The 25,527-nt window shown below is 41.6% G+C and overlaps 1 protein-coding gene across 1 annotated transcript in view; it reads right to left on the bottom strand.

The window, feature by feature from the left end:
* The window catches only part of nAChRalpha1 (nicotinic acetylcholine receptor alpha1), a 104,724-nt gene that overhangs the window by 19,761 nt on the left and 59,436 nt on the right, over positions 1–25,527 (bottom strand). The window contains 3 exon segments of the mRNA XM_046631662.2: positions 2,903–2,947; positions 20,695–20,871; positions 20,874–20,982. Coding sequence (XP_046487618.1) covers positions 2,903–2,947; positions 20,695–20,871; positions 20,874–20,982 — 331 coding nt within the window.

Genomic DNA, 25,527 nt, shown 5'->3' with positions numbered 1-25,527 from the left:
ATCTTGCAATTTTTCATGATACTATTTTATCCTCAATTGTGTTTTCAAGTAGGTATATTATCGTTGCCAAGATTTCGTTGAAAAATCTATCGACATAAAGTGCAGAGCGGTGAAATATTGATATGATAATTAAAAAGAGAAAATGATAGGTACGCTCGCAAACACACCTTGAAGTTAAAAAAAAAAAAAAAAAAAAAAAAACAACAACCAAATAAATAATAACAGAAAAAGAAAAAATACAGAAGCAAATGACGCGGAATATATGCGTTGGGCACCAAATTCTAAGTTCGAACGATACGAAATTTAATCGACGCAACAAAATAACGTGAAATGAAATAAAATTACTCCGTTAATAGTTGGTAGAGGGAAACGTGGAGACGTCGAGTGAAGACACAAACGAAAGCAAAATAGTAAATGAAACAGAGATTCATTCGGGGCTGGTGAGGCTGATCGGGCTGGTCTCAACTATACTGCTCTCAGACTGTCCTGTACAAACAGCCCGAGAAAGTCGGTAACGCAGATTTCAAATATACCGCGTCGGCCGCGGCAAAGAACGCGGTGGAAGGTGTGGGGATAGGCGAGGAAAATACAACAAGTTTAAGACACCAGAAAAATAACATGATACAAGCTACGTACGATAGATTTTGCAATAAAATGAAGGTATTTTACAAAAATTGAAGTCTGACGAGAAAAGTAGAAATTTGAGTCGTAATAACAAACTGTGTAGTATCATTTAGGTCTAACACGTTAGACGCGATAGCAGACAAGATAATACAAAAACAAAGAAGGATCTTGATATTTTGTACTGAATCATCAGTATACCTAGATAAGAGAGTTTTGAAATATTAATCGGAATATAATAAGAGGGAAAATATTCAAAGGATATAATGACACGATAAATGTTACACTAATGCAATGAAAAACCGGAAAATCTCGAGTGTTTCAATTCGGTAAGTACCTAGATGGCCGTTAGGTGGCTTGACACAAGGTGTCGCGGTGCTCAGCGGTTCCGCCGTATCTCTGTCGAAAGTTTTAGGGCGACGGAAAGCTCGGCGAGGTGCCAAGTTGAGCGTCGTCGAGGCGGGAACAGTTCCGATACAGTTCCGGTAGATGTGGCTGGTTTTCATCTCACCGAAGTGCACCAGAGTGAAAGTGGTAACCATGTAGTTCAGGCCAGTTGTCATTACACATTCCGACAATAGTGTTGACCAAAAGTGTCGAAACCAGTACCGACTGACTGAATCGCATCAGCCTTGACCCAACTGGGTGTTCCTAATCAGCTGGTTGGCGCAGTTGAGCGGCAAACAACGGTAGTACGTTATTAATGACGATGATCCGGAACTGATGATGACAGAGACACAGGTACCTACTTCCGCCGAAGCGCTCAACCACCTGCTACGGATGTATCGACGACAGGATTTCGGTAACGGTAGAGCTTTGCACCATGTTTTCAAACTGGATACAGATGCAACGATAGCTCATCAGGTTTTCTTTCGTTGTCTTCTTGCACATCGCTGGTGAGAAGGTTAGGTTGGATGGGACACGGGTTCAAATGTAAGAAACAAAGAAATGTCAAATATTTCTTTCAGTTGTCAAGTTTTTACCATTTCGTGAGCCTTGACCTCCCGTCGTTTCTACTGGGAATTTGCGATAGGGTGAAGGTGGTGGTGGTGGTGGTTCGTAACATGCGTAAATAGAACGCAATGTTGCAATGTGGATGAAATTCTTCCCGAGGATATCCCCGGCGGTGTCGGAAAATGGATTAATGTCGTGGAAGACAAAGTGGCGAGGTATGTTATGGGCTGCGAATAGTCAGGCTCAAGGCTCCCAGCAGCTAAGGGCAGGTAGGATCGCATCTGGACGGGGATTCCGTACAAAAGAGGAAGAAGACTCGAAAGGATCCGGGAGTCCGAAAAGGGGCTGCCCCTCGGCATGCGAGTCACGCCTTCCGCGCCCCGGCTGATCTCGCTTCTTTTCTCGTCCTTTCTTTTCTCTTCTCACTTTCTTTTTTCTTTCTTTCTTTCTTTTCATTATACGTACCCACCTAGCTCACTCCGAATCTAAGGGACAATCGCTTTTCTGAAACCGCGGGAATACTTCGACATTATAATGGAAAGTGTCGATCCGATCCCACTTGACTTGTGGATTCGAAGCGATCGCTGGCATGTATAGAAGGAGGTGAATCTCGAACGAGAATATCGCCACGGTGTCACGGTTTCAAACTACGCGGTTTTTCGGCCTTAATCAGGTAGGTTGACTTTCACTTAATCGTGACCCTCGTGTCCACAAGTCAAATTTATCTCTCGCTGACGGAGTTCATCGATACATGTTGTTAGGTAAATTTACCGGTTACGTTATGACCGGTAAAATTGGAGAATAACGATTGAGTGAACGGAATTCAAACAGTAGTAGGAGGATTTTATGGATGTTCTGGCAATAAACTCGGCATACGGCTGAAAATAACCCGGTTATAACAACTGCTGAACATCGCAATTATCGGCTTGTCATGAAAAATTCATCTGATACGTCGTAGTAATAGTGTATACAGATGCGAATGTCTATCTGTAGCAGAAAATTTTTTCATCCAACTCCTCCGCCATCCATTAAGACTTTTCATTTTTAATGACTTCCGGTGGTGAATGCAATACGGTATAATAGCTTCTCTAAACTGTACCGGTGGGAAATTTTTGTTGACTTTACACCTCGGACAAATATGCAGTCAGGTTTGCCGATCGGCATCACTGAATCGATTATTTTCCTTTCCATTTGTTTTCTCTGGCTTTAAAACTAGATTCGATGTTATAATAAAGGAAATAGAGGTTTTAACGTAGTTCCGATAAATTCGATTACACATTATTTTGCGCTTAAACTTGTTCGAGAAAAAAGATAGACAATTGCTTACCTGCTCCACCCAAACGTTCGTAGTCATGATCTGATTCTTCAAATTCTGCAAACAAAGAGAAGAAAAATTCGGGTTAGAAGTATTTGCGAGAAAAAGTCCATCTAGTCTGTAAGAATACAAGTGGAATTATGGAATATACGCGTAACTATATACAATCGGGAAACTTATACGCTTCAAGTTCAAGGATTCCTCTCGAAAAGACATTATCTGCACGCTGGGCTCGTAACCCTGACACCTCGGTATATATTTTTGAGATCATAACTCCAGTCGGCGTAGGAGGCAAGCGAAGATGGAACAAAAAATAAAAATGCGCATGATCAACGGGAGGAAAGTAAATTCTCCGATTTACGTTGAGCGAAGAGAAGGAAAAGTAATTAAACAAAGCGTAATGGCAACACGAATCGTCTACACTGCATCCCTAATAATTTTCCCACGTAGCTCGCAAAAGTTTGTGGTTTTGAATTTGACTCGAAATGATTGTTTTTTATTTTTTTCTTCTTTTTCGCTAAACTTCGCAACAATTTTTTATCCAAGTTTTCCATTTTCACGGTCAGTCTTTCCAAGGTTAATCTATCAAGGGTAAGCTGTAAGCTGAAAGATAATATAACACAGCACGGGAAGAAAAACCGGACGTTTGTTATCTCTCAACCTGTAGGATATGCTGCGTCAGGAATCACTGGAACCTTTGTCCTCCCGAAGTTGGATTAAGGCTAATGATGATAGTCGGAAAAAACGAGATAAAGAGACGGAGGATAAGAAGGAGATAAAATAATGGGGAGGAAGAATAGGAACTAATGTAAATATTTTACATCCGTCCTGGTGGACGGGATGATGATCGTGTCGGCTAGGCTCGACGATGTCCTGGTGAAAAAGTGCCAGTGATTACGGTGGCAGGTTCTTTCACTCTCTTCGGGAATAACAATCGGAGATGTTATAAGAAAGAAAGGCCAAGAGGCGACAGTGCTCGGGCGGAAAATGTCACTTGGCAGGACTCCTACTGATTGCGAGTCAACATCTCGGGGGTAGTGTTCCGAGGTCGCGATCCCACGCCCTCGCCGTAGGCGGCTTTGTACCGACGCGTGAAAAATAAGAACGCCGTTGGATCCAAGTCGCCTTTTCGCGAGATAAAAAAAAAAAAAACTCCACCTTATTGGAATTGTCGTTTTTTACCGGCTGTAAGATTAACCTTTCATCAAAGCTGGATTTAGGCCGTTGTTCGTGTTGGTTTTATTTTTCGGCAACTCATTTATCGAGCATATGTATTATTTTATACCTACACACTGAAATTGTTGTACGAGTATGAACAGAAGAACAGCAATAAGTGTAATATTTTGATGGAACTGTATCACGTCTTTGTAGCTTTAATCAACCGTAGATGTCGTTTTGTCATGCAGGATAAAACTTTAGGATGTACTAATCATTTGACTCGACATTGAGTGGGAAAATAGTGCGTTTCTTCATTCTCAGAGAAAGTATAGTTTGACTGTACGATGGCTGGTTTTGAACTGCTGGGAAGTGTCCCTTTTTGAGGGTGTTCCTTTGGGCCATATCACTTCTGTATACGTCATTGTATTCCACCAACTAATCGTAAAGAAAAAAAACATACAGAAAAAATACGCGGTATAGACTTGTATGGAGAATAATTTGACGTCAACCCAACACTATCTGATTTAAAATTTCCGAATAAACCAAAAACATCTGTGAACTCTAGCACGACCATGTCGCTCGATCTGCGAATATCATACTGAACCGTTCCTGTTATTGCAATTGTTTTCCGTTGAGATCTATTCGCGTCAAATAGCTTCGTAGCAAAGTATACTCACGTTCAGCCGTTTCACCTAGGCGTCTCAAAAATTGTTGTACACGCAGTTGCCAAATCCGCTTTCACTTACTCTTCCCTTCCATGAGGCACGAATACCGCGTTACACGTTACGGACATATTGAATACAACCAGCAGGATTTACCTAAGTACATAAAAGGCAGAAGTATGAAATCCGTGTAAGCCATTGCAAAATCGTTAAGGCGTGATAAGATCGTTTACCGTAGCAGCAATCGGGTTGTTTAAGCTGCACTCGGTGTTGAAAATACGTGTCGTATTCGAAGGGTGAGAGAGTGTAAACTTGACGACGCTTACTGCGGACATAACCAATCCGGTCTGCGGCCTCTCCGTTGTACGCAAGCGGTGTAAGCTGGCGTGTATAAGCACACCCATATTTACCGTGTAAGAAGCGTCGCGGCGCCGGATGACGCGAAGTCGCCTGGTCCGCATGGCGACTGTATGGAGGCTAATGTTATGGAAATTGGATGTTGGAAGAAGACAGGTGGATGGATCGCGTACGGCGAGATCGTATCTCTCGTCTCTGCATCCGCTCTCTGCATCTCTGCACCGAGAAGCGAAAGACCGGATGACTCGACGGCTGCAAGTGAGTGCACCCTGCACCCCGAGCGAATAGCTATAAGAGATACACGCCGCACCTCGACGCGCATTCCCAGCCATTCCTCTGCACTTTTGCAACAAATTCTAAACCCCCCATCCCCCCATCACCCTTTCCCTTCCGACCCCCACAGGCAGCCCGTCAGCCCTCCTGCATTGCCACTTATTCAGACGTCCCTGCGGAATTTCTAATTTGTTTTTCTGTCTCGCTTTTAAGACTTTTCAGAAAACTTCTCTGTGGACCTTATACAGCTTAATATATCTTGCACCTTCGTACCATTCGACGAGTAACACTGAATTTCTCTGTGTTGTATACTTTTGACTCGGTTTTCGTTTAACTTGGGAAGTCCTGAAGACCGCCTAAGATCCCGTATGTATCACTATAACGCGTCGTTGAGGATCTCGTATTTATTCTACGGTATTTTCCTACCCAATTTCAGAAACAAACTCACAAGTCATTAAAACTCGATCGTACTATCGCGCTCGATGAGTTCCAAATTCCAGCCGGTTTTATAAAAGGATTGATACTGACACCCTTCAAAATCACTCGAAATTTCGGTAGTAATCAAAAAGTGTCAGTCTCAGTGCGATCTCAGAAACTGATTTTAACTTTCGATAGGTGAATAAACATTTATCGAATTCAGGACAATTTTATTGACATACTATACTAATTTATTTACCCAAAAAAGTTGAAAATAAGTATTTTATTATGATGCATTCATCGCACAAGCATGAAGACTATCGATACATAACATTTGTCTAAAACGTACGCGTGTTATGCATGAAGCCTGAACTTGATGACACCCTTTGATCGATTGCGCACTACCGAAATGAGTTTTGCATAATCTAATGCTGATTTTACTAAAAATATAATACACTGACTTATTGTACAACCTGAGTAAAGTTAAAAATATCGTAACCACGAAACCCGTTCGCATTGTATTCTCCCACATTGAAAGTGTTTCTATTTTTTATTTTTCTTGTCGTGTATGAATAACTTGCCGTTAAAAGGCGTTGCGCGAAAGCTCGTTCACCGAAAAATTTTCCGTTTAGTATATTACTACAGTCAAAGTAATGAAAATCGACGATGTCTTGTATTTGACCTCCTTACCGGTGCCACAGTATAAATTACGGTGAACCCAAAGGCACCCTGAGTAAATCGCCGGCGATATGTGTACCAGCAATAATTCAAGATGCTTACCGACGGGGTATTACACGTCAGAATAATATTCAGGAGTGGCAAACACTTCCAAGATGCATTGATGCTTGTTTAATGCTAATATAGCAAGTGAAGATTCGCCTGATCCTCGCATGATATATTACGTGTACACACGTTCGGATGATATTAATTTGTGCTCTCCGAAAATCCTGAATCTGTACTGCTGCATGTTATATAATACAGGTATAATCGATCTGGCGAGTTTTCACAACTACGCCTTATCGCATGTGAGAGTCTCATTTATGCACGCGGAAAGCAATCGTACGTACTCTGTTCATCTCCATTTTTAAAATGACACGATCCGTATGAATTGAGATCGCACAATTGTTATAATGGAACTCTAATCGTGGCTAAAAAATTCTAGAATAATTACGTCGTTCTACTTCTTTGCACTGTTACTATATATTCACAAGTATTATCAAGTACCTAGGAGGGAAGTTATTAAAAGAAGATGCGGAAACTTAACGACATTTTTTGAACGGAAGAGGTCTAAAAATATTTCGGGGCAAATTTCTGAACTGATATGCATCGGCTCATGTCGATAAACTTGAAACTTTGGACATTTTTGTTAATTGCCGGTACTTTAATGTTATAAACGTTGCGCTCCTTGAAGTGGCACACAATCAGCCGATTTCTCGCAGGTATAATTGCACGATTTCAAGGCATTGCATATCAAGCTGGTTCCAGCTTTAACGTCTACGGCAAAATGTCCCGCAAGACGTAGGCAGCATTTAAAAACTACAAGAACGCATTACGAACACATGTATAAAGTAGAGGAATGGGGATGAAAATGGTAGGAAAAGCGGCCAAGTGGTTTTGAGAGGCTGCCTGTATTCAGTGGTGGAATTTTAAACGCGACACCCTGCGTGGACGACTTGCGTCGACTGAAAAAATCTGGCGCGAAAGAAATAGATGCACGAAAAATGTACGTTCGTTACCGACTTTTACTACTTGCCAGATTTTGTTCGCTATCGATAAGCTGTGCATCGACTACATTTCTTTTGTCACTTTTATACGGATAAAGAAGCGAATCGATGCTTACGCGAATAACATACCAACATATATACATTTGTGTGTATGTAAACCCGCAAAAAAAATAAATATAAAATTTATCAAGTAAATTGACCAGTGTAAATCTCGTTTTATACGCACATCAACGTGTGAAAATCATATCTTGAAAGTATACATTGTTATACGTAGACATGACGTATATTCCAACACGTTCAACTTGTGCGCGAGAATTTATCACGCTTTTCATCGTAAAATATTTTTCACTGCTGTAAGTTTGTCTCTCTTATACTTTCCCTCCTCCAGTTTCATCAAATTTCGGAATTTGTTATTTTCGCAGCTTGTCAACGCACTGTAACAACTCGATCGTAAGGCGTGAATAGTAACCGACATTTCACCTTGGCTTTAATTCGTTGAAATTGCACCGCAGTCAAACCAGCGGTAATTTTTTAGAGGAACTGAAATACTAGAATCATAGCAACTATATTGATTATTGCCAAGAACTGGATATAAATGGTAAATAAAAGGTAAAATTCTATTCATTCTCGATGATAACCAGTTTGGTTGGTACTTGCAAGTCGAAGCGCAACGCGTACGCAAGGAAAGACAGTTTACTTCGACGTTACATCTAGGATACAAAGCTCCTCTTATACTCGTATTTCCGTAGCGATTTCGAGCCAATCAATCTACATCCGTTAAAGTGCGAGTCTTCGTCGGGATGCGAAAGAGATAAATGGAACTGAAAAATCAACGTCATCCGTATCGTGCGGAAAACTATCGAAATCCAAAATCTAGAGGCATTAAGCGATTTTTAAATATCATCATAGACGGGCTGTCACTCGATAGGGTTTCAGGATCCGACTCGTACATCGTACGCATCCTTCGGCTTATCTCAAAGCTCGTGGTCCCTTATCCAACGCCGGGCTTTTCCTTATTCCCGCAGATGCCGAGACAATGCACGAAAGAGTAAGAATTCGTTCCACCAAAAGATGTTCTTTTCTTCCTCATCTTCTTCTCCTTCTTCCTCTACTAAACGTGAAAGCGGCAGATGCTGATCGTCGCGCGTTCTCCTCAAATCGGAGATATAATTGACGATTATTGCGACAGGTCTTGTGCCGAATGGACCGGCGATTTGCTCCCCTGATGCAAATTGCCTCGAGTGCGTCAATAACGTTGAGAGCGTATATGGACTCTGGCTGCAACGATTATGGCGGGTGCATGGCTCTGCCATTATGTCGGTTTGAGTAATACCTACTCCGTTCACAGATTGCTCCGCTTGACAAATGACGAGGGTTATCTGAGGTACGTAACGCCGAATGCATGCGTTTTATGCAGACGACTTCAACGCACTTTCGGAAAGAATATACAGTGCGATATGTGTCAGGATATTCGCGTAAAAGGGACATTTATTGCGAGTTAATCAAGAGATGTTGTCATCGCGAACTTTATATTATATGTATATACAGCTGCTTTGATTAGCTAGCTAGCTGCACACATTTCCCTACCATCATGCAATTTAAGGTAACGTCTACACCAGCGATCCGCTGCGGGAATACATACCTATACGTACCTATACGTACCCGTATGCCGGAACGGAAGGGGGAGTCGAAATTGTGCTTCCGAAGGTATCAGATGTAATACCAGATAGCTGAACCGTTGAGAATTCGAGATTGTGTGGAGGATAAGAAATTCAAGTCTCAGCTCTGTGTATCCGCGTCGAATTTCGATATTCAACCCGACTACGTACCTACGTATATGAGATTTCCAAGCCTTAGAGCTATTCAGCCCTACTTTTGGAGATGTTTGTCACTTTGACTCGGTCACGTTTGGGATTTTTACATTGAAAATGTTTGAGAAACTACAAGGATGACGCAAAAATTTCATGATTTAAAATGCAGGTTGAATGACGTAGTTGTGTAGGATTATCTTAATTAAGAATGTTACAAAATATGCCAAACGAGGTTCGTAAATTTCTAATCTCTGAATTTTCTTCGTTTAAAAATGAATTAACGCGTATTCTCAGTTCAAACTGACCATGTGACAAATATGACGAAAATGTGTGGCGAAAATGACGAACGGACAAAAGAGATTTCCTTTTAGCGCAGCTTCAAGTTATTCGGAATTTCAATATCCCCGATCGTTAATTTATCCAGTGAAGGGACTTTAGGAAAAATCATCGGATACGTTATCGCAGCGAACGAATCGCGTGACTTTTCGAATCATAGCTACTTGAAGAAAATCTGAACAAACGTGTACAGGCTCGTTATTTATTTAACCGAATTGTTGTATATTTGCGAAAACTGTGGGCAGATTTTTGAAGGTAACGTAAAGAAGAAAAATTTCTTCAAAATGCATATCATACAATATACAAGAAAAAATTAAATGAACTAAATTCACCAAGGTTCGTTAATCTTACGCGAAGTGACAGTGGAGAATGAAGAAGGGACAAGCTTAACGAAGGACGTCGTAAATAAGGTGTACAAAATTAAAGATCGTAACTTAATGCGGCTAGGATATTATTTTTCTGATTTATAGCGACTCCCTTCTCGCCTTCGGTGTACGTCTACATGTTAGGTGCGCGTATCGCTGTACCCCTTATGTGTATAATATGCTTGCCCACCTACAGAGCTAGGGTGTCGGCATATATACATATCAGACACGCACGTACGCGTTGAAAAAGACGTCATTACGGAAATCAAATGCTGCATAACACATTTTCGTATGTATAATAATGAGTTGAAAAAAAGACGCGACAAATCGAAGAAGTAAAAGGAGCCGAATATGGAAATGGAGGAAGAGAAGCTCTTTGCAATGATCCCCGTAAGGACATGAAAGAAAATAAGCTTATACCGATACCCACAGTGCAGGCGATAAGTAAATCGAACCTTTCTCGATTCGCTATAACTCTGCACTCTGGGGGCGAAGAGAAGCGCAGGGATAGATAGCAGCGATGCGAATACTTGTATGTCCGCAGGGGGTGAATCCGGCTGCTGGAACCGCATAATTTTTGTGTGGAATCGTACCAAAGCGAAGCCGTGCTGCAAAGGCGGGGAGAAAAAAATTCACAGTCGTGAATTTGATATTTATTCGTGACGTTATTGCAGCTTCGTTCTTATGTTTGCGGAGCGTGATTTTTTCCTTTCACCAGGGCGGAAGAGGCTCAGCTTCTAGGCTTTTTCGTGCGTCACTTTCTCTCGGAAAAGACGTAAGGTTATTTCAACTGAAAATCTGCATTTTTCAATCAACGAAATTTTCTCGTCTTTTCTCGCGTGTACGCATAGCTGGGAATACTAGATAGAACTTACCGAGAACTGACAATGAGAGTGTAAATTAATTCTTTGTACACGTCGTGAATCCAGCGATGCTTCGAAGCGTGAGAAGTGGGAAAGAAAAGAAAGGGAAGGAGGGGGAGAAGGAAGAAGGCGAAAAAGGGGAGGAGAGGAAAAAAATGTGAGAAATGGTGTGCCTAATGAATAATGCAGGATTGGTTTCATCCCCGGGACTGCGGAACGGACGGAGATGCCGACAACGCGACATTAAGGGGAGTCGTTCATAACGGGTATAACCCAGGACAAAGACAGATTAACCGCAAGAAGTAGAAAACTTTTAATTGCGTCAGCCGTCAGCCCGGGCCGTGCCTAAACTCCCCGCGAATACCGAGGGGCTAAAATTCTTTCGCGGGTAGGAAGAAAAAAACAAAAAATTTGAAAAATTTCACCCCCTTTATCCGAGCTCTCTTGATGGAAAAGGTTGAAAGTTTTGTCGCTTGCGAAAATATTTGCCAAATTTGATTCGATTTTCGAGGATTGTGAAATGAAAGTATGAGATGTCCTCTTCCTGTCAGGTGAACCATTTTCAAGAAATGTTAGACGATGCGATGCAGCGTTACATGTATTCACGATTGGCAAGATTGGGAGAAATTAGCTGTTAAATTATACTGCGCGATTAATGAAAAACAGAAATTCTTGATGGTATTCCGCGGTATTCAAACGAAATTTGAATATGGTAACGAGATTAACGTTATACATACGAAGCTTTTCTCCCTGCATGTATTCACAGTTACGAAGTTATACGTCGAGGTATATTAACATACGGCTAATTCGAGGAGACGACGGGCTTGGAGAATTATTACGAATCACTATGAATCGAAATTGGAAAAGTAATTGCTTCTTCCTACGGCGGGTGATTACATCTTTTTGTTATTCTTCTGATCTTCTTTCTCAAAAAGCGTGACAGGTCATCTATCGAGTGCAGCATGAATGCGAATAAATTTGCGGATGCATACATCGGCACGTGCGAATTCAGACGTTTAAACATCGTGTGTGACGTACGCGTCTGTGGAAATACGAGGCATCGTCTCTGATCGGATTCATTTTCTACTTTCACGAGTAAGCAGAAGAGGATTCCAATCACCGGAGCCGGAGGACTTGCTATTTCTATTTCAATTTCACCGTTCCAATTATAAAGACGACCTCGTTTGCAAGAGATTTTCCCACATTCCATCGAGTTCTCGTTATTGATACAAGGAGAAAAAAAAAAATCATTCCCGCATTATTCCAGGGAAATAAAGTATCGAAGAATTGAAATATCGGGAGGGTTCATGTGCGCAGCGTTTCAGGAGAAGACGACCGTGCGTTTTTTTCAGAATCAATCAACAATCCATTCCTCGCGAAATTAGGGCTATCGGGAAACTCGTAAACGTCTTCTGTGTGTAGGTGCGGGTGTAGGTGAAGGTACACCTGCAGAACGGACGAAGCTCAGGCGGCACATCGATATATAATCGCGGTCTGAAAATGGAAGGAAGAATTTTCACGTTTGTCACATATAATATTGCCGTACGATGCGACGTATTTTTTGACCATTTCTTCTAAAAATTTTCAATTTCTTTATCGTTATATTAACTTATTATTGTTTCTTCTCTTAAATGACGTCTTCTTCGTTCGACAATTATTTATTACATCTTCCGTCGCATCCCCTGTATATGCGTATATACGTACAAGTGTACTTGCAAGCACTTGGTCGAGTAACGAAAAAGTAAATGAATTTATTTACCCGACGGCAGAGGAAAATTGGAGAGTAGAAAGTTGGTCGGTTTTTCCTGGATGGCGCGCGGACGCCTCTTTGGGAGGAGAAAACATATATCGTCGAGCTATCTATGTATACTGTATGTATACATATTCCGAAGCCTGGGGTCGTTCTGGGTTTTTGAAGGATTCTCTGGCTTCGTGGAGTCACATGATACTTTCTCTTTCAAAGACATTTTCATCCGTACATGTAGGAAATACCGTAACTTACGTGTGTGTATATTATACAGGCGATGTATATATTACATACATACATTCACCTACACGTACCTATCCAAATGCAATATGAGCGGGGATATCGTGGCGTTAAACTTTTTCATTTTAACGTCGGAAAAAGCATTGTTGTACTTCTTTTTATTCTTTCAAACTATAGCATGGGTTGCAGAGGAGTGAAAAAGAAGTTATACATAAAGAACAACTTTACAAATACGTATGACTGGAAAGGAAGGGAAGGAGAAGAAAGAAAAGATGTAAGATGGATTGACGATGTAAACTCAAGATGAAGAAATTCGTAATAAAGAAGAAACGGAAGGCAAAACTCGGCGAAATTTCATCTCAAGTACATCATTGTTGAATACGTGTAAGAGAACGTTCGGAATTGGGCTTCCTACAAATTTATATTATAATCAACGCCTTTAAGCCGTGTATAACAAGCTCTCCAGTTTTCAAACTCGTACGCCACTTAGTCTTATATTATACAGACGGGATGGTTCGTCCGCTTATCACGTGCCGACGAGATCACGCAGGCTGCTTGTATCTAGGAGGGCGTGATTTGCGGATCCGTAAAAGCTAATCCCACAAACAGCCGAACCCTGCGGTAATAAAGCGATCTGTTTTCAAACCGAGGGATGAAAATTACGAGCACCCCGTCAATCCCCTTTCCGTCCTTCTTCCTCAGCGAAAAATGTCGATTAGACGGACGTAAGACGGTAAGACGCGTTGTCACTGGCCTTATTATTGCACACGATTACAGCGACGCACATCGTGTTGGAAATCTCACACCCATACGTCAAGGCATGCTTGCAATATACCGCTGCATACACTTCGTACCTGTATGCGTGTCACTCGTAAAAAATCTAAATCACCGTCACATTTTTTTCCTCCCAGCCGGCTCGCGTGACGCCGTGTAGCGAATATTAGTTTCATTATGCAAAGTTTTTTCATTGCCCTGATGGGGGTTTGCGTAACCGCGGTATAAGGTACCCGATGAATACATTATTTCACGCGGGTTTTATCACAGCCGAAAAAGAGGAGGAGTAGGAGGAGGAGGGGAACGAGCAGACCAAACTTCCTGCCACTCCTCAAAGACGCTTCTTATCCTCATCGTCATTGTGAACACGCAGGTCGTGTTTCTTTGCAGAAAACGGGTCGCAAACTGCAGATCGCATAATAGGAACCTGAAATGAATTTGTTCTTTGGTACTTTTTTTTTATTAACATTTCTTTTCTCGTTCTTTAATTTTTTTTCTTTTTTTATGGTTTCAAATTTCTATACCGAATGTATCGCCGTCCTCGTCAAGCTACAAGTATAAATCCAATTTCTCATCAAACAAGTTGCGAACTTTTGTCAGTTACCGGGCACTGTCAGAGCTTCTTGATGTGCTTCTTGACGAGCGTGGTAAGTCGAGACGTTCCCTTTGCGTCAACAAGTTGGTCGACCACTTTCTCGGAGAAGCGCGTACCTGAAACCGTGCAATGCCCAACGATATTCGAAGAAAAAGTCCCTGAGGACTCGAACTGAACCAGATATGTCACAAAGTTTTTCTTACAACATCTTTTCAGATGTTTACCAAGTAATTGCATGTATAAGAGCTAAAGCTGTCTGATATAATGCAAAATATTAATTTCGACAGCGACAAGTTTTAACCGTAAACGAAACAATAATTACCGATGCATCCACTACTTTTGCGACTGACATATTTTTGTTTTTGACTTTACTGCATTTTTTTGTAATTGCAAATTTTCTTCACGCGTGGTAAATTGGACCGTCTATCTGTATAGTAACGCGCAGTATAGCTTCAGTAACTTTAACAGAAAACTGTAGTAACTTTAATGGAAGACTGCGCCAGTCCCTCGACACTTTGCCAAAGTTGTAGTTAATCCAACAGAAATTTTTTTTTTTCCGTACAGGCAATTTTTCTTTCAGGGCTTTTTACTGACTGGAACAATTGCGTCGGGAAAAATAACTATAAAATGTATAATGTGGTATAACCAGAATTATTCATCGGCAGATTGATCAATTTTTCGTTTAGTTGCACGTATCATATAGGTACAAGAATTTAATTAATCTCACAGATTTTTTTCTAACGTTTTCGCTACACAGAAGGACAACGCGTATAACATGAATTCTAAGTTGTACTTGAACACTCCAAAAGAAATAGCAAATTAAAAACTGTGGAAACACTGCAAGAGTTGATAAGACGTTTGATTTTGAACTATTTCTCTACACTCTTTTTAATTATAATTAATAACTTGACACCTATATATTCATGGGTAACCGTAAGCCATGGAGAGAGAACCTCACAATTGCCACCCTAACCCAGAATTTCTCGTCGCAGGCCGAAATTAACACGGGTTTTCAATTTTCGACGTATTTATCATTCACCTGATAAGGGTTGATAATTTCAATGGTTTTTGGCGCTTCCGCTTTCAGGGTATTTATATTTGCCATGTACTCTGTGTTTTTCTGTATTTGCCCCGTGTACATATAACTTTCAGTCCCGCGCTCTTTTATACTGCCTTTTTTAATTTTGGAACCCCCGACGTTGTGGCATTCTTTCACTTTTTAATGAAAAAAATTGAATGGAGATTGGGGAAAAAGAATTTCCGCGTGTAATATGATAGCTGCACATATTTGCCTTCAAGATTCGAACGTTGCCCACGGACGAGTGGCTGTGATAAAAAAAAATTACTTCATGCGTGGTAATTAAAAATCTTAATTGAATTCAGTGAATGCGGACGTTCGGTTGACAAATTTTTGTTCCGGTTTTGTCGCCTTCACCTTCGCAGCCACTGAATTAAATTCTTAATTGAATGAATCACTGAAAATATGGGCTTGAATAAAATATGAAATACCGTGCCTTTTTTCTTTCTCTTCTTTCTTGCCAACAATACGCGTAAAGAGTAGAGAATAATTTTGGTGAAAATTAAGCCTTGAAAGCCGTCTTGGAATCGAGCAACCGAATCCAGAAGGACCGAGTGGATATAACGAAATGGTATTGTTGAAAAAAACTGGTTCAAAACGCTAAGTTGAAGCGGCGATTATTCTTTGGTGAAAATAATGAGAAATAATAATGTTATAGTAAAAACGAAAGCAAGGGATAACGGCGCGGGGCGTCGCAATGCGGAAACTAATTAAAACCACAACGTTATAAAGTAATTGCTCAAAGAGTAAACAAGAGCGCGTCTCCTCTGCCGGGTGAACTAATTGTAAAATAATTATAATAATTAAATACTGTTTAAGATCCATGCGATGTATGTATGTAAGTAATCATGTACGTGTATACATATATTTTTCGAATATAAGATGTAACGTTCAAAACAAGGAGAACGCTCAAACCTTGGGTCGCGGAGCTTTCTCGAATTTTTTTTACAATCTCTGCCCGAAGACAAAAGAAAAACCTTTCACCGTATAATTATTTTTAATTCTCCTCCCGTTTATCTCGAGTTGCCAAAGTTAAGTTCCAAAAGAATTTATCCACCGCTTCGCCGAGCTTAACGTCATAAAAATCATCTTTAATTTCAAAGTAAGAACTTTCCGCGACGCTTCCAACGTATACACTTCTCAACTTTTGAAACTATTCAAAGTCGCTCACTTATGCTTGAATGCGTTTCGTATTATATACTCTATTTCAGAACTTAACATAAATTGAAGAGAATTCTCCACGCCTTTGGAAGATTCCGTTTTATACGTCAGAATGGCCTAACCAGATAACAGAAAATTTATTATCATTGCATTAGACAAAATTCCTTTCGTTGAGAATTTCATTCGGCAAGCCTACATCAAATTGAATCGAATATCTCTATACAGCGTATATACATGTAAGTTATACCTGCGTACACAACCGAACATACCGCGATTTTATCGCCTATAAAATCGACGTGTATAGCTTTACGATCCTGGAAGCTGTCTCTCTTTTTTCTTCCATTCCCGCCCTACATACACGCGACTATGTGTATGCGTGAGTGTGTGTTTTTTTTTTTTTTTTATTGTCTTCGTTTTCGTTCTCTTCGCATCTCTCTTCTCCTTCCTTCAGGACTCAAAGACACGGCAGGCGCGTCGCAGCTTCGAGGGCCGGGAGAGGGTTGAAGGGTCAAACTTATTCTCCGCAGGGAATCGCTTTGAAGCTTGGCACGAAGAGTGAATAGAAACGAGAAACGTTCGAAAAGCTATTTTCCACCGGAGACAGGTTGTCTCGTAAAACTTTGCGAGGCTAAGATAATTTATTACGCCACTCAGGATTTCTCCTGCAAACTCATATCCAAACTTTATATACATAACAAACATCTATACGTGCTTTGTTATATACATATTATGACTGCAATAAACACAGCTAATGTAAATACAAATTCACTGGATTGGAAATTCTATGCGTACAACTTAAACTTTACAGTTATAAAAATCCACCCGTCACTTGGTAAATTACACCACAGAACGAAATTATTCCTAGTCTCTTTTGTTATTTGTCCTTAAATTTAGTCGATATTTTCGTGCTGAAATAATATTCTCAGAAAAACATGATGTCTTATATAGTAAAAATATCTATTTCTCGGGGTGAAAATCGTCAACCCTTCGCTAAGCTCACGATTTACAAGGAAAGGACGTCTACGCCTCAGTCTCTTCTCTGTCACTCCGTACGAGCTGATAAAATCAGAATGAGATACAAAGAAGGCTGCGCGTCCATCGCAAAATACGGAGAGCTAATAACGATAGGTGAAAATGTTATCGCAGACGAGTGAGTTCCGCGATGCAAATTACGGGCCCTCGGGTGCGTTACGGTGCTTTTAAGCTCGTTACGCCGGTTCTGATTACTCGTGGGGAGGATGCATTGCAGGTGGGGTCCACAAAAGGCGAAAATTTATTCGCTCGTGTGAATGCAGACGCGTGTGTGCGTGTCTGGCAAAAATTCCGGGTAAAAGTTCACCTCGATATAATTGGCGCGGCGCTTAGCTTGCCAATTCCGCGGACATAACCGCTGCATTTGAACACTGCACGATGAGATTTATCATTGGGCAAACAATGCTAGGCGGCGGAAAACTCGCGTACGTATTTTGGCACGCAAGTATTGAGCAATTATGTTCAGTTTCTGACCACGTAATTTTTTATCCGCTTTTAGAAAAACGATATAGATTTCAAATCTCTGAACTTTCGCCTTTCGATCATCCGTGGACACTGATATTTCAGAGGACCGATGATGAGGGGAAATTTCATCATCCGTATTGACCTCGGGGTTGAGACGGCATTATCAATTCAAGCTCGAAGTTAGTCGGAAGGAAAGAATTTTGCGACCGTGTAACGCCAAAAACTCTGCTTCGACCTCGGCTAAACGCTATCTAGATTTGCAACTTAAAATGTATTGTACGACCACCGCTACGGCACCCCTGTGCCATGGCGGTATGGCATGGGGTGGTATCTTGATGGGACTGCGCCACCCCGCGTGGAAAACAACCGCAGCAGTTTGCCTTGGCGTTGTTTCGTTGATATAATTCGCAAGGCCATTAATATGAGGCTTATCTGTACGCGAAGTCCGTGTTATATCCTTCTTTGTATTATCTCTTCTATTTCACGTGGTTTTTTTTTTCGTTCTTTTTTGTTTTTTAATCCTTTTTACGGCTTCTTTTCTCGGGGATTTACTCTCATTTCTTTAGTTTATTCGTTTGGTCCAATGTAAGCTTTTTCAATTGCTCTTTTTTAAATCGACAATTCTTGTACTTCTCTGCATTTTTCTACTCTTGTAGCGATTTTTATCTCGAGATTTACAAACATGTTTCTAGAAAACAGGGGGATTCCGTTCAACCACTATTATAATTCTACAAGTATGGCGTATGTAAAACCCTTCTCGGATTGCTCGTTACTGCTGATAAATTCAATATTCTATCTGTGTAACGTGCGAATGAAAATTTGCAAGTCAACTCGATTACCTTGTAATGAAATTCATGACCAAAGAAATGAAATGAAATAAAAAACCGTGTAATATTTTCAGAAGTACAAAAGTAGGTTTAATCGTATATACATAATATTCAGAGTTTAATAAATAATTCAACTTCTTGTTTTACCCTTACGTATTAGATTGCGAAGAATTGACATATTTTCATTTCACGCGCGCGTTCTGATATTTTTGTTCCTATTTATCGTCAGTAGTCATCACCGTATGAAACGATCGGAGCTTTAGAAAATTGGCGAATGTTTTGAATAAATATTAACTATTATATCCATGAAGCTTGAGAGAGTAAATTGAGAAAATTATGAAAACGAAAGGGAAGTATAATCAAATCCAATTCTTTCGATGGCGGTTTTTCTACGGGGATTCGAAGCGCTCGGGGAAATCTGATGGAAATTCATTAAAGTACAAAGTTGATTAACCCAGTCGGCTGATGTTCGCCATTATGCCACGGGTGGCCGGATCGGTTTCCCCTCTTCTGTTCTCCTACAACGGATTTGCATATAAGAGTTACGGTACATCGTGCGAACGGCGAACGACGAGCGACGAGATGGCAAGCCTGCAAAAGTTAATAATATCGACATATTCCCTGACAAAGGAAGTTAACTTTAATAGAAAAAGTAAAGCGAGCTTCTCTGCTCGCGTTATGTAATGCACGTCACGTTTAAGCCGAAGGACGCTTTTTCATCTCCTCGCCCCGCGGAGCATTCGATAATTGCATACCTGCAGGGTGTACACGATTCGAATTAACACCGCCTTATCTCTGCGTACATATATATATATATATTACTGAAATCTCTCTCTCTCTCTCTCTCTCTGAAGCTGCATTGTCATTTCGCGATCCTGTGGGAGGCTGCCCTCGGATTTTCCCGCAGTCGTGTATAATCCTCGGACGTCCAAAGGATTGTGGAATTCAGGAGGAGTGGTAGTAAAACTTTGGCGACAGAATAAAACATCGATTCCTTACTGCAAAACTGTAAATTAATTCTATGCAGGTTGGGAATAAATTGATGAGAAAAAATAAAGTCGAGGGGACTTACGCGCGTTTATTATTTCCCGTGGGAGTCTGCACGTCGGTTAATACCTACAGAACTAGGTAAGCGCCTTTGTCATATACTAGGATAATTTCTATGCCACCTTACCACGAAAGCAGCAACACAATAGATCTCTTGCCCATTATATAACTCGGTCACTCTTGCAGTGCAAGCAGCATCAACAGCAAGGACGCACATTCATGCTTTTCACACATATGATTCGTGTATGTAGGTACGCGATTCATCCCGTCTTCCTCTAGCGTACAAGCGTACGTGTGTCGATGGACCCACAACAATGGGATCCGGACAACAATGCGATGAACCTGGCATCCCACCCGCATGTTTTACACCATGGGTCATTTCTAATTTAAGACGAATACACTATCGAATCAGTAACGAGTTGTTCCATCTTTGTTTCTTTTTCAATTTCTTTCTAATTACGCGCTTGAATCATTTCTTTTGCCTAACACGATCTTCTCGGTAGTACACACTAGTAACATTGTTCTGAAACTTAAACTAAAGATCTTTAGCTCCGAGAATATCCGACGCTTTTAAATTTATATTCTCGTTAACAACCGTCTATCTAAACATGAAGCTAGTCAACAAGACCAAAACTGTAACTCTTCAAAGCAAGCCATTTATTTCTATGTTATATTTCTCTGAATTAATTAATTATCAGAATTGCAGGAGTTCACGTTGCACAAGAGTCAGTATTAATAATTGTGAGGCGGACGCGAGGTTGTCCTCGAACTTGAAGAGTTAGCGACGCGGGCTTGAGGCGGCGGTTGCGTCGGTAAGCATATAGCCGGAATTACGAGGTGAACGAGTACTCGACTCGAGAATCTTTACTTACTACATCGATCAGTTGGGAGAGCCGGAGGCCCATCTTGACTGTGAGTCGGTCGCTATTGTTGCCGACGGGGCGTATAAGGCGGTTGTAGTTAGAGAGGAGGTCATCGTAGAGTCGCTTGGCATCCGGGTTCGCCTCGGCACCCGGGATCGCCGGAACGAGGCACGACATCGCCATCGCCATCGCCAACAATCCCCCCAGCCTGGTCCACCACCGCCCCCAGATTTCACCACCGCCATCCCGACCGCCTGCCGACCAAACATCTCTATGCATCGTACGCCTTGTCCACCCCTGAAACAACCGATAAAAAAACTTTTGTCAAACTCGTGACCGCGGTACCAAATGCGGGATATTATTAACCACACCGGATCTTTGTGCATCAAAAACCAGTCACGTTATTCATTGCGCAAAGTATGTCGGAGGGGTGCGTTCGTGGAAACTTCAGCCTGAATTGCAATGACGATGAAACGAATTCTGGCAAGGGCCAAGGACGCTGTGCGTTACACGTATATTGGGGGACATATAAATGCGGTTCGTTATCGCGAGTTCGTCTCGCCTTTGGTTTGGACAAATTGAGGTTCGAGGTACATAACGGCAGGAAGTAAGGGTTGGCTGAAATTTCTAGGATATCTCTGCAGGATGCGGGGGCGGAGCTCAGCTTTGAATCAGCGGTGATTCATGATTGGATCCATTCTTGGAAACGGATCGCTGTAAACAATCTGATGAGCACCTGGTATTCGTGGAAAGAGGATATTAACTTAATTCAAATAACATAGAAATAATGAATAAGTAAACAGTGGGATTTAAAGACTCTTCAGGGCGGATCAGCTTTCACTTGAATTTCAGCTCAAGAAATATAACCCAGGGAAAAATTAAGCCCGGCTTTGGTCTATCGCTCAAGTCAGAATGGACCATCTTTCTCTGTTACCCGATGAAAAATGGATCCCTCTCGGATACGGCGTGTCGATTATAGGTATACACAGAAACGCGGAGTCGCTTCATTGCCAGGACTCGAGGTCCTCTCGCCGGGTTTCGGGCTTCCTTCTTATCTTCTGGAGTCGCCGATGGGGCCAACCGTTCTCTCCCGGAGATAAGACAGCCGCCCCCTTTTTCACCCCCTTGCACGGTGGTCATTACCAGCAACCCTCGATCCTCGCCTAGTTTCGCACCGCAGCAGCGTCTTTGTCCTCTTCGGCTAATTGCGAGAGAATTTCGTGCAGCGCATGTCACAATAGTTTCTCAATAGCGGAACTCGGATTCGACGCTTGTGCGGTGGAAAATCTGACCTGATCAATTTTGTGCGAATCGCTTTGCGCAAATGAATTTACATTCTTGTGACCTTGTTGTTTTTTCTTTAGTTATCATTGTACACGCTGATGTGAACGCGTTATTGCTAGAGTGTATTTCTTAGCCACAAGTGATCCTTACCCGTCTCGAATTTTCCAGCATTTTCAATCGACATTTTAATTTGTCGCTTTAATATGTCGCATGTTGCCTGACTATTTCGCTACCGAATAGAGGGAATCCTTGTTTCTGTTACTGCCGGTTATACGGGGTTAAAGAAATAGCATATGAAATAAATGACTCCGTACACAGTATCGCGAATGATATATTTCAAGCGTTTCCATTATCCATTCGGCGAATCGTGGAATAATGAAAAATCGATTCGAAAATACCCTGCGTATCATCGTTAATGGGAATATTCAATATATCACAATATACGTGTACGACCACGCAGAATTATCCCCCTTGAGATTCTCCTTCGAAGAGTGCAGAGGATTTTTCCCTCAGCGACCGATTATTTTCCGTCCTGTCGACGGTCGCGAGGCGTCGACGTCAGAGTATAATTGTTTCCTGCCGTCGATGTATCTCGATCGTTGAGGCAGAAAGAATCACGCTCCTCGCTCCTCGTGTGCCGTTGCCTGTTGGATGGGCTCGGGATTCGACGGGTCGTTCGGGTCGGATGCAGGATTGATGGATGGTCGCGGTTCAGCTCATTATCGGTGCTATTATACCGACTTCCCTAGGATCGTTCGATCCTCTGACAAATGACAGGATATAGAAGCTGTCCTCCATCACTTAACCGAGTGGTCAACAACCCAACGAACAAGCTCATCTCTCTCTCTATCTCTATCTCTCTCTCTCTCATACTCTCTCACTCACTCTCTCTCTCTCCCATTCTCTCCAGAATTAACAGCTTGTTCTTCCGTGTATCACGCAACTGGTTCCTTTTTACTCCCCGATATGATCGTCGATTTCCCGAGTTACCGACTCCCGGTGATTCTTGCAGATACCACGGATCACTTGCTATTGCAATCAAGTCGAATTGCTATCATGTAACGAACGTAGTTCAGAAAACGTAATTCATTCTGATTGTGCCCAAGACAAAACGTGGAATTTTGTTCGGGGAAATAAATTTTTCCCCACCCACATCACTCGTCATTTAATGAATATTAATTGTTACATTTTTACTTCAACTATGCTTGACTCAATTTTCTTTCTCACTTTTATCTTTGCCCTTTGAAATACTGCGATCGTTGTAACGTTCTGCCACCATTATAAATTATCTACACGTACAATGAACATATATTAATACAGTGGTGCCATAATCTATGTTGGAATGGTGGTGCACATCCAGTACACGTATTTACAGGTCCACGTTATCACTATGTGTTGTCCTGAATGCTTTATAATGGGCACGTAATTATCGATTCAGTCTGATCTGATAGTTCCATACACCGATGATTCGCATGATTATCACATCAATACAGCGTTCAGGCGGATGAAAATCCGACGGAGGTGAAAGGCCGACGAATTTCTTGAATTAAAGTTGCATTGGGTACCAAGCTTTCAAACCTCTAGACCATCGATGGTGGGTTATGATGATTTTCGAATTCAAGGGGTGTCTATTCTAGTACTTCAACCCCCGAAAATCATTCAATGGTATTCAAAGTTTCTTAGAGTAGGAATTTCGAGTAAGAGACCTCAGTAAATATACCAAAATTTTCAAATTTGTGGTCCTTTTACCCAAGTACGTGATCACGTTTAAAATTTCTTCTTTCGCTATATTTATTATACCTTTAAGAAGAAGTGGAATGAAATTTCAGTCTACAAGTTTAAATTTTAGAATCCAGTATCCTTAAGTATAGTTGAAAATCAAACCGAGCCAATCGTGCAGCATAATTTAAGTCTCAATTCACAATTGGACTGGATAGATAATTTAAAATCGCTTCGGAATCATACGATTGATCAGTCGGAAAAAACAAGGCAATCAATGAACTCGGCACATCTGTTAAGAAGTCGATTTAAGCTTCGGCTCCAAGGGTGCGTGAGTAAAAAAAATATAGGGGAGAAATTAACCCGATGAAAAATGTTTATCGCGTCAAGCGCATAATCACAAATAAAACCTATATACAGATGTCACGGTGCAATTTATTTCTGTATATTTCCGTGAAGAAAAAAAATAAATAAAAAACGTTTAAATTACGCATGAAAAAAGATAAAAGTATCGCCTGCTTTACATGTAATAATATATTACTGTATCATGCGTGCACCGAAAAGCCGGTGTATTTTATGCGAATAATGCAAACTTTGAAGTGGAAATTACCGGCGTCTCTTTCAAAGCGAGCTGCCTGCGTGCCCCCGTCGGGGATTTGACCTACGAAAATGTAAGTGTGCCATATACACGCGTACATAGGCTCGTAAGGGGGATGAAAAAATTCGCCCTTACTTCACGGCTTATCCACATACCATATATGTAACAAATATATGCATGCACACGGTATATAATATACGTGTGAGTGTGCCTGTGTGTGTGTGTGTGTGTGTGTGTGTGTGTGTGTCTGAATAAAATTTCTCTTTGACGTTCGGCGACGATGGCGTTAGGCTCCCTCAACACGTTTCGCATCAGGATGTCCACTTTTTCGCTACCAGACCAATGAATATTCATATGGCTTCAGACACTCGCATATATATATATATTGTATATATATATATACGCGGCTGAGAGTACAAACGCGGCTTCGCGGATCGTCATTCGAGGTGGATATATCCCCAGCTGGCGTTCGGATCATTGACGGAAGGATGAGTGGCGTTTGCGGTGGATGAAAACTCGGCTCGTCGCATCGGTGTAAACAAATTCCGTCTCAACGATATCCAGTTTCTAAGGGTGACTCAAGTCCGATGCAGCAGATATTGTCCCGATATACCCGCGGTCATAATGAAATGTTCAATTGGATTTGTAACCGTGCACCTTGAATCGCAATCTGACTTCTGCTCCGTGCTCCGCGGTTCACAATGGTGGCTAATTCCATTGAGTTATGGAGGACCGTTTGATACGCCAAGACTACTCGGTTCCATCCAGCCGAGGCAATCTATATCATGTACAAACCAATCGCTCGTTGGCATCGACCACGTCGCTTCACAATACGGTGAACCGAGGCCGAGCCTTGTCGACGTTTCCATTCCCCAGACTAGATTCCCCCTTCCAAACCGTCAAACCGAGGCCGATCCGCGAAAGCTCGAACACCAAAGCTCGACGGGGGTTGTTTTCGAGGAACTATCACGCCGAGGTGTTCGTACACACAGTTTCTGTGATCCAATGACGACCGTATTGCCAATGTGCGATGCAACACCAAGTGCTCGAGGAAACCGGAGTTCAGCTGGTAATTGGGGAAGTCAGTTTTCGCACAATTCTGTAGGCGCCGCGTATAGATCGGTGGGTGAAACGGAGGGGACCGCGCTTCTAGTTCAAACAGACGACTTTGATCAGAGCAATTACGTCTAACGCTTACGGAAGTCAGGTACTGGTAGTTCGTCTGTCAGCGAGAGAAAGAG

The sequence above is a fragment of the Neodiprion pinetum genome, chromosome 6 (assembly GCF_021155775.2).
Source record: "Neodiprion pinetum isolate iyNeoPine1 chromosome 6, iyNeoPine1.2, whole genome shotgun sequence".
NCBI lineage: Eukaryota > Metazoa > Arthropoda > Insecta > Hymenoptera > Diprionidae > Neodiprion > Neodiprion pinetum.
This window is presented reverse-complemented; position numbering and strand designations above follow the sequence as displayed.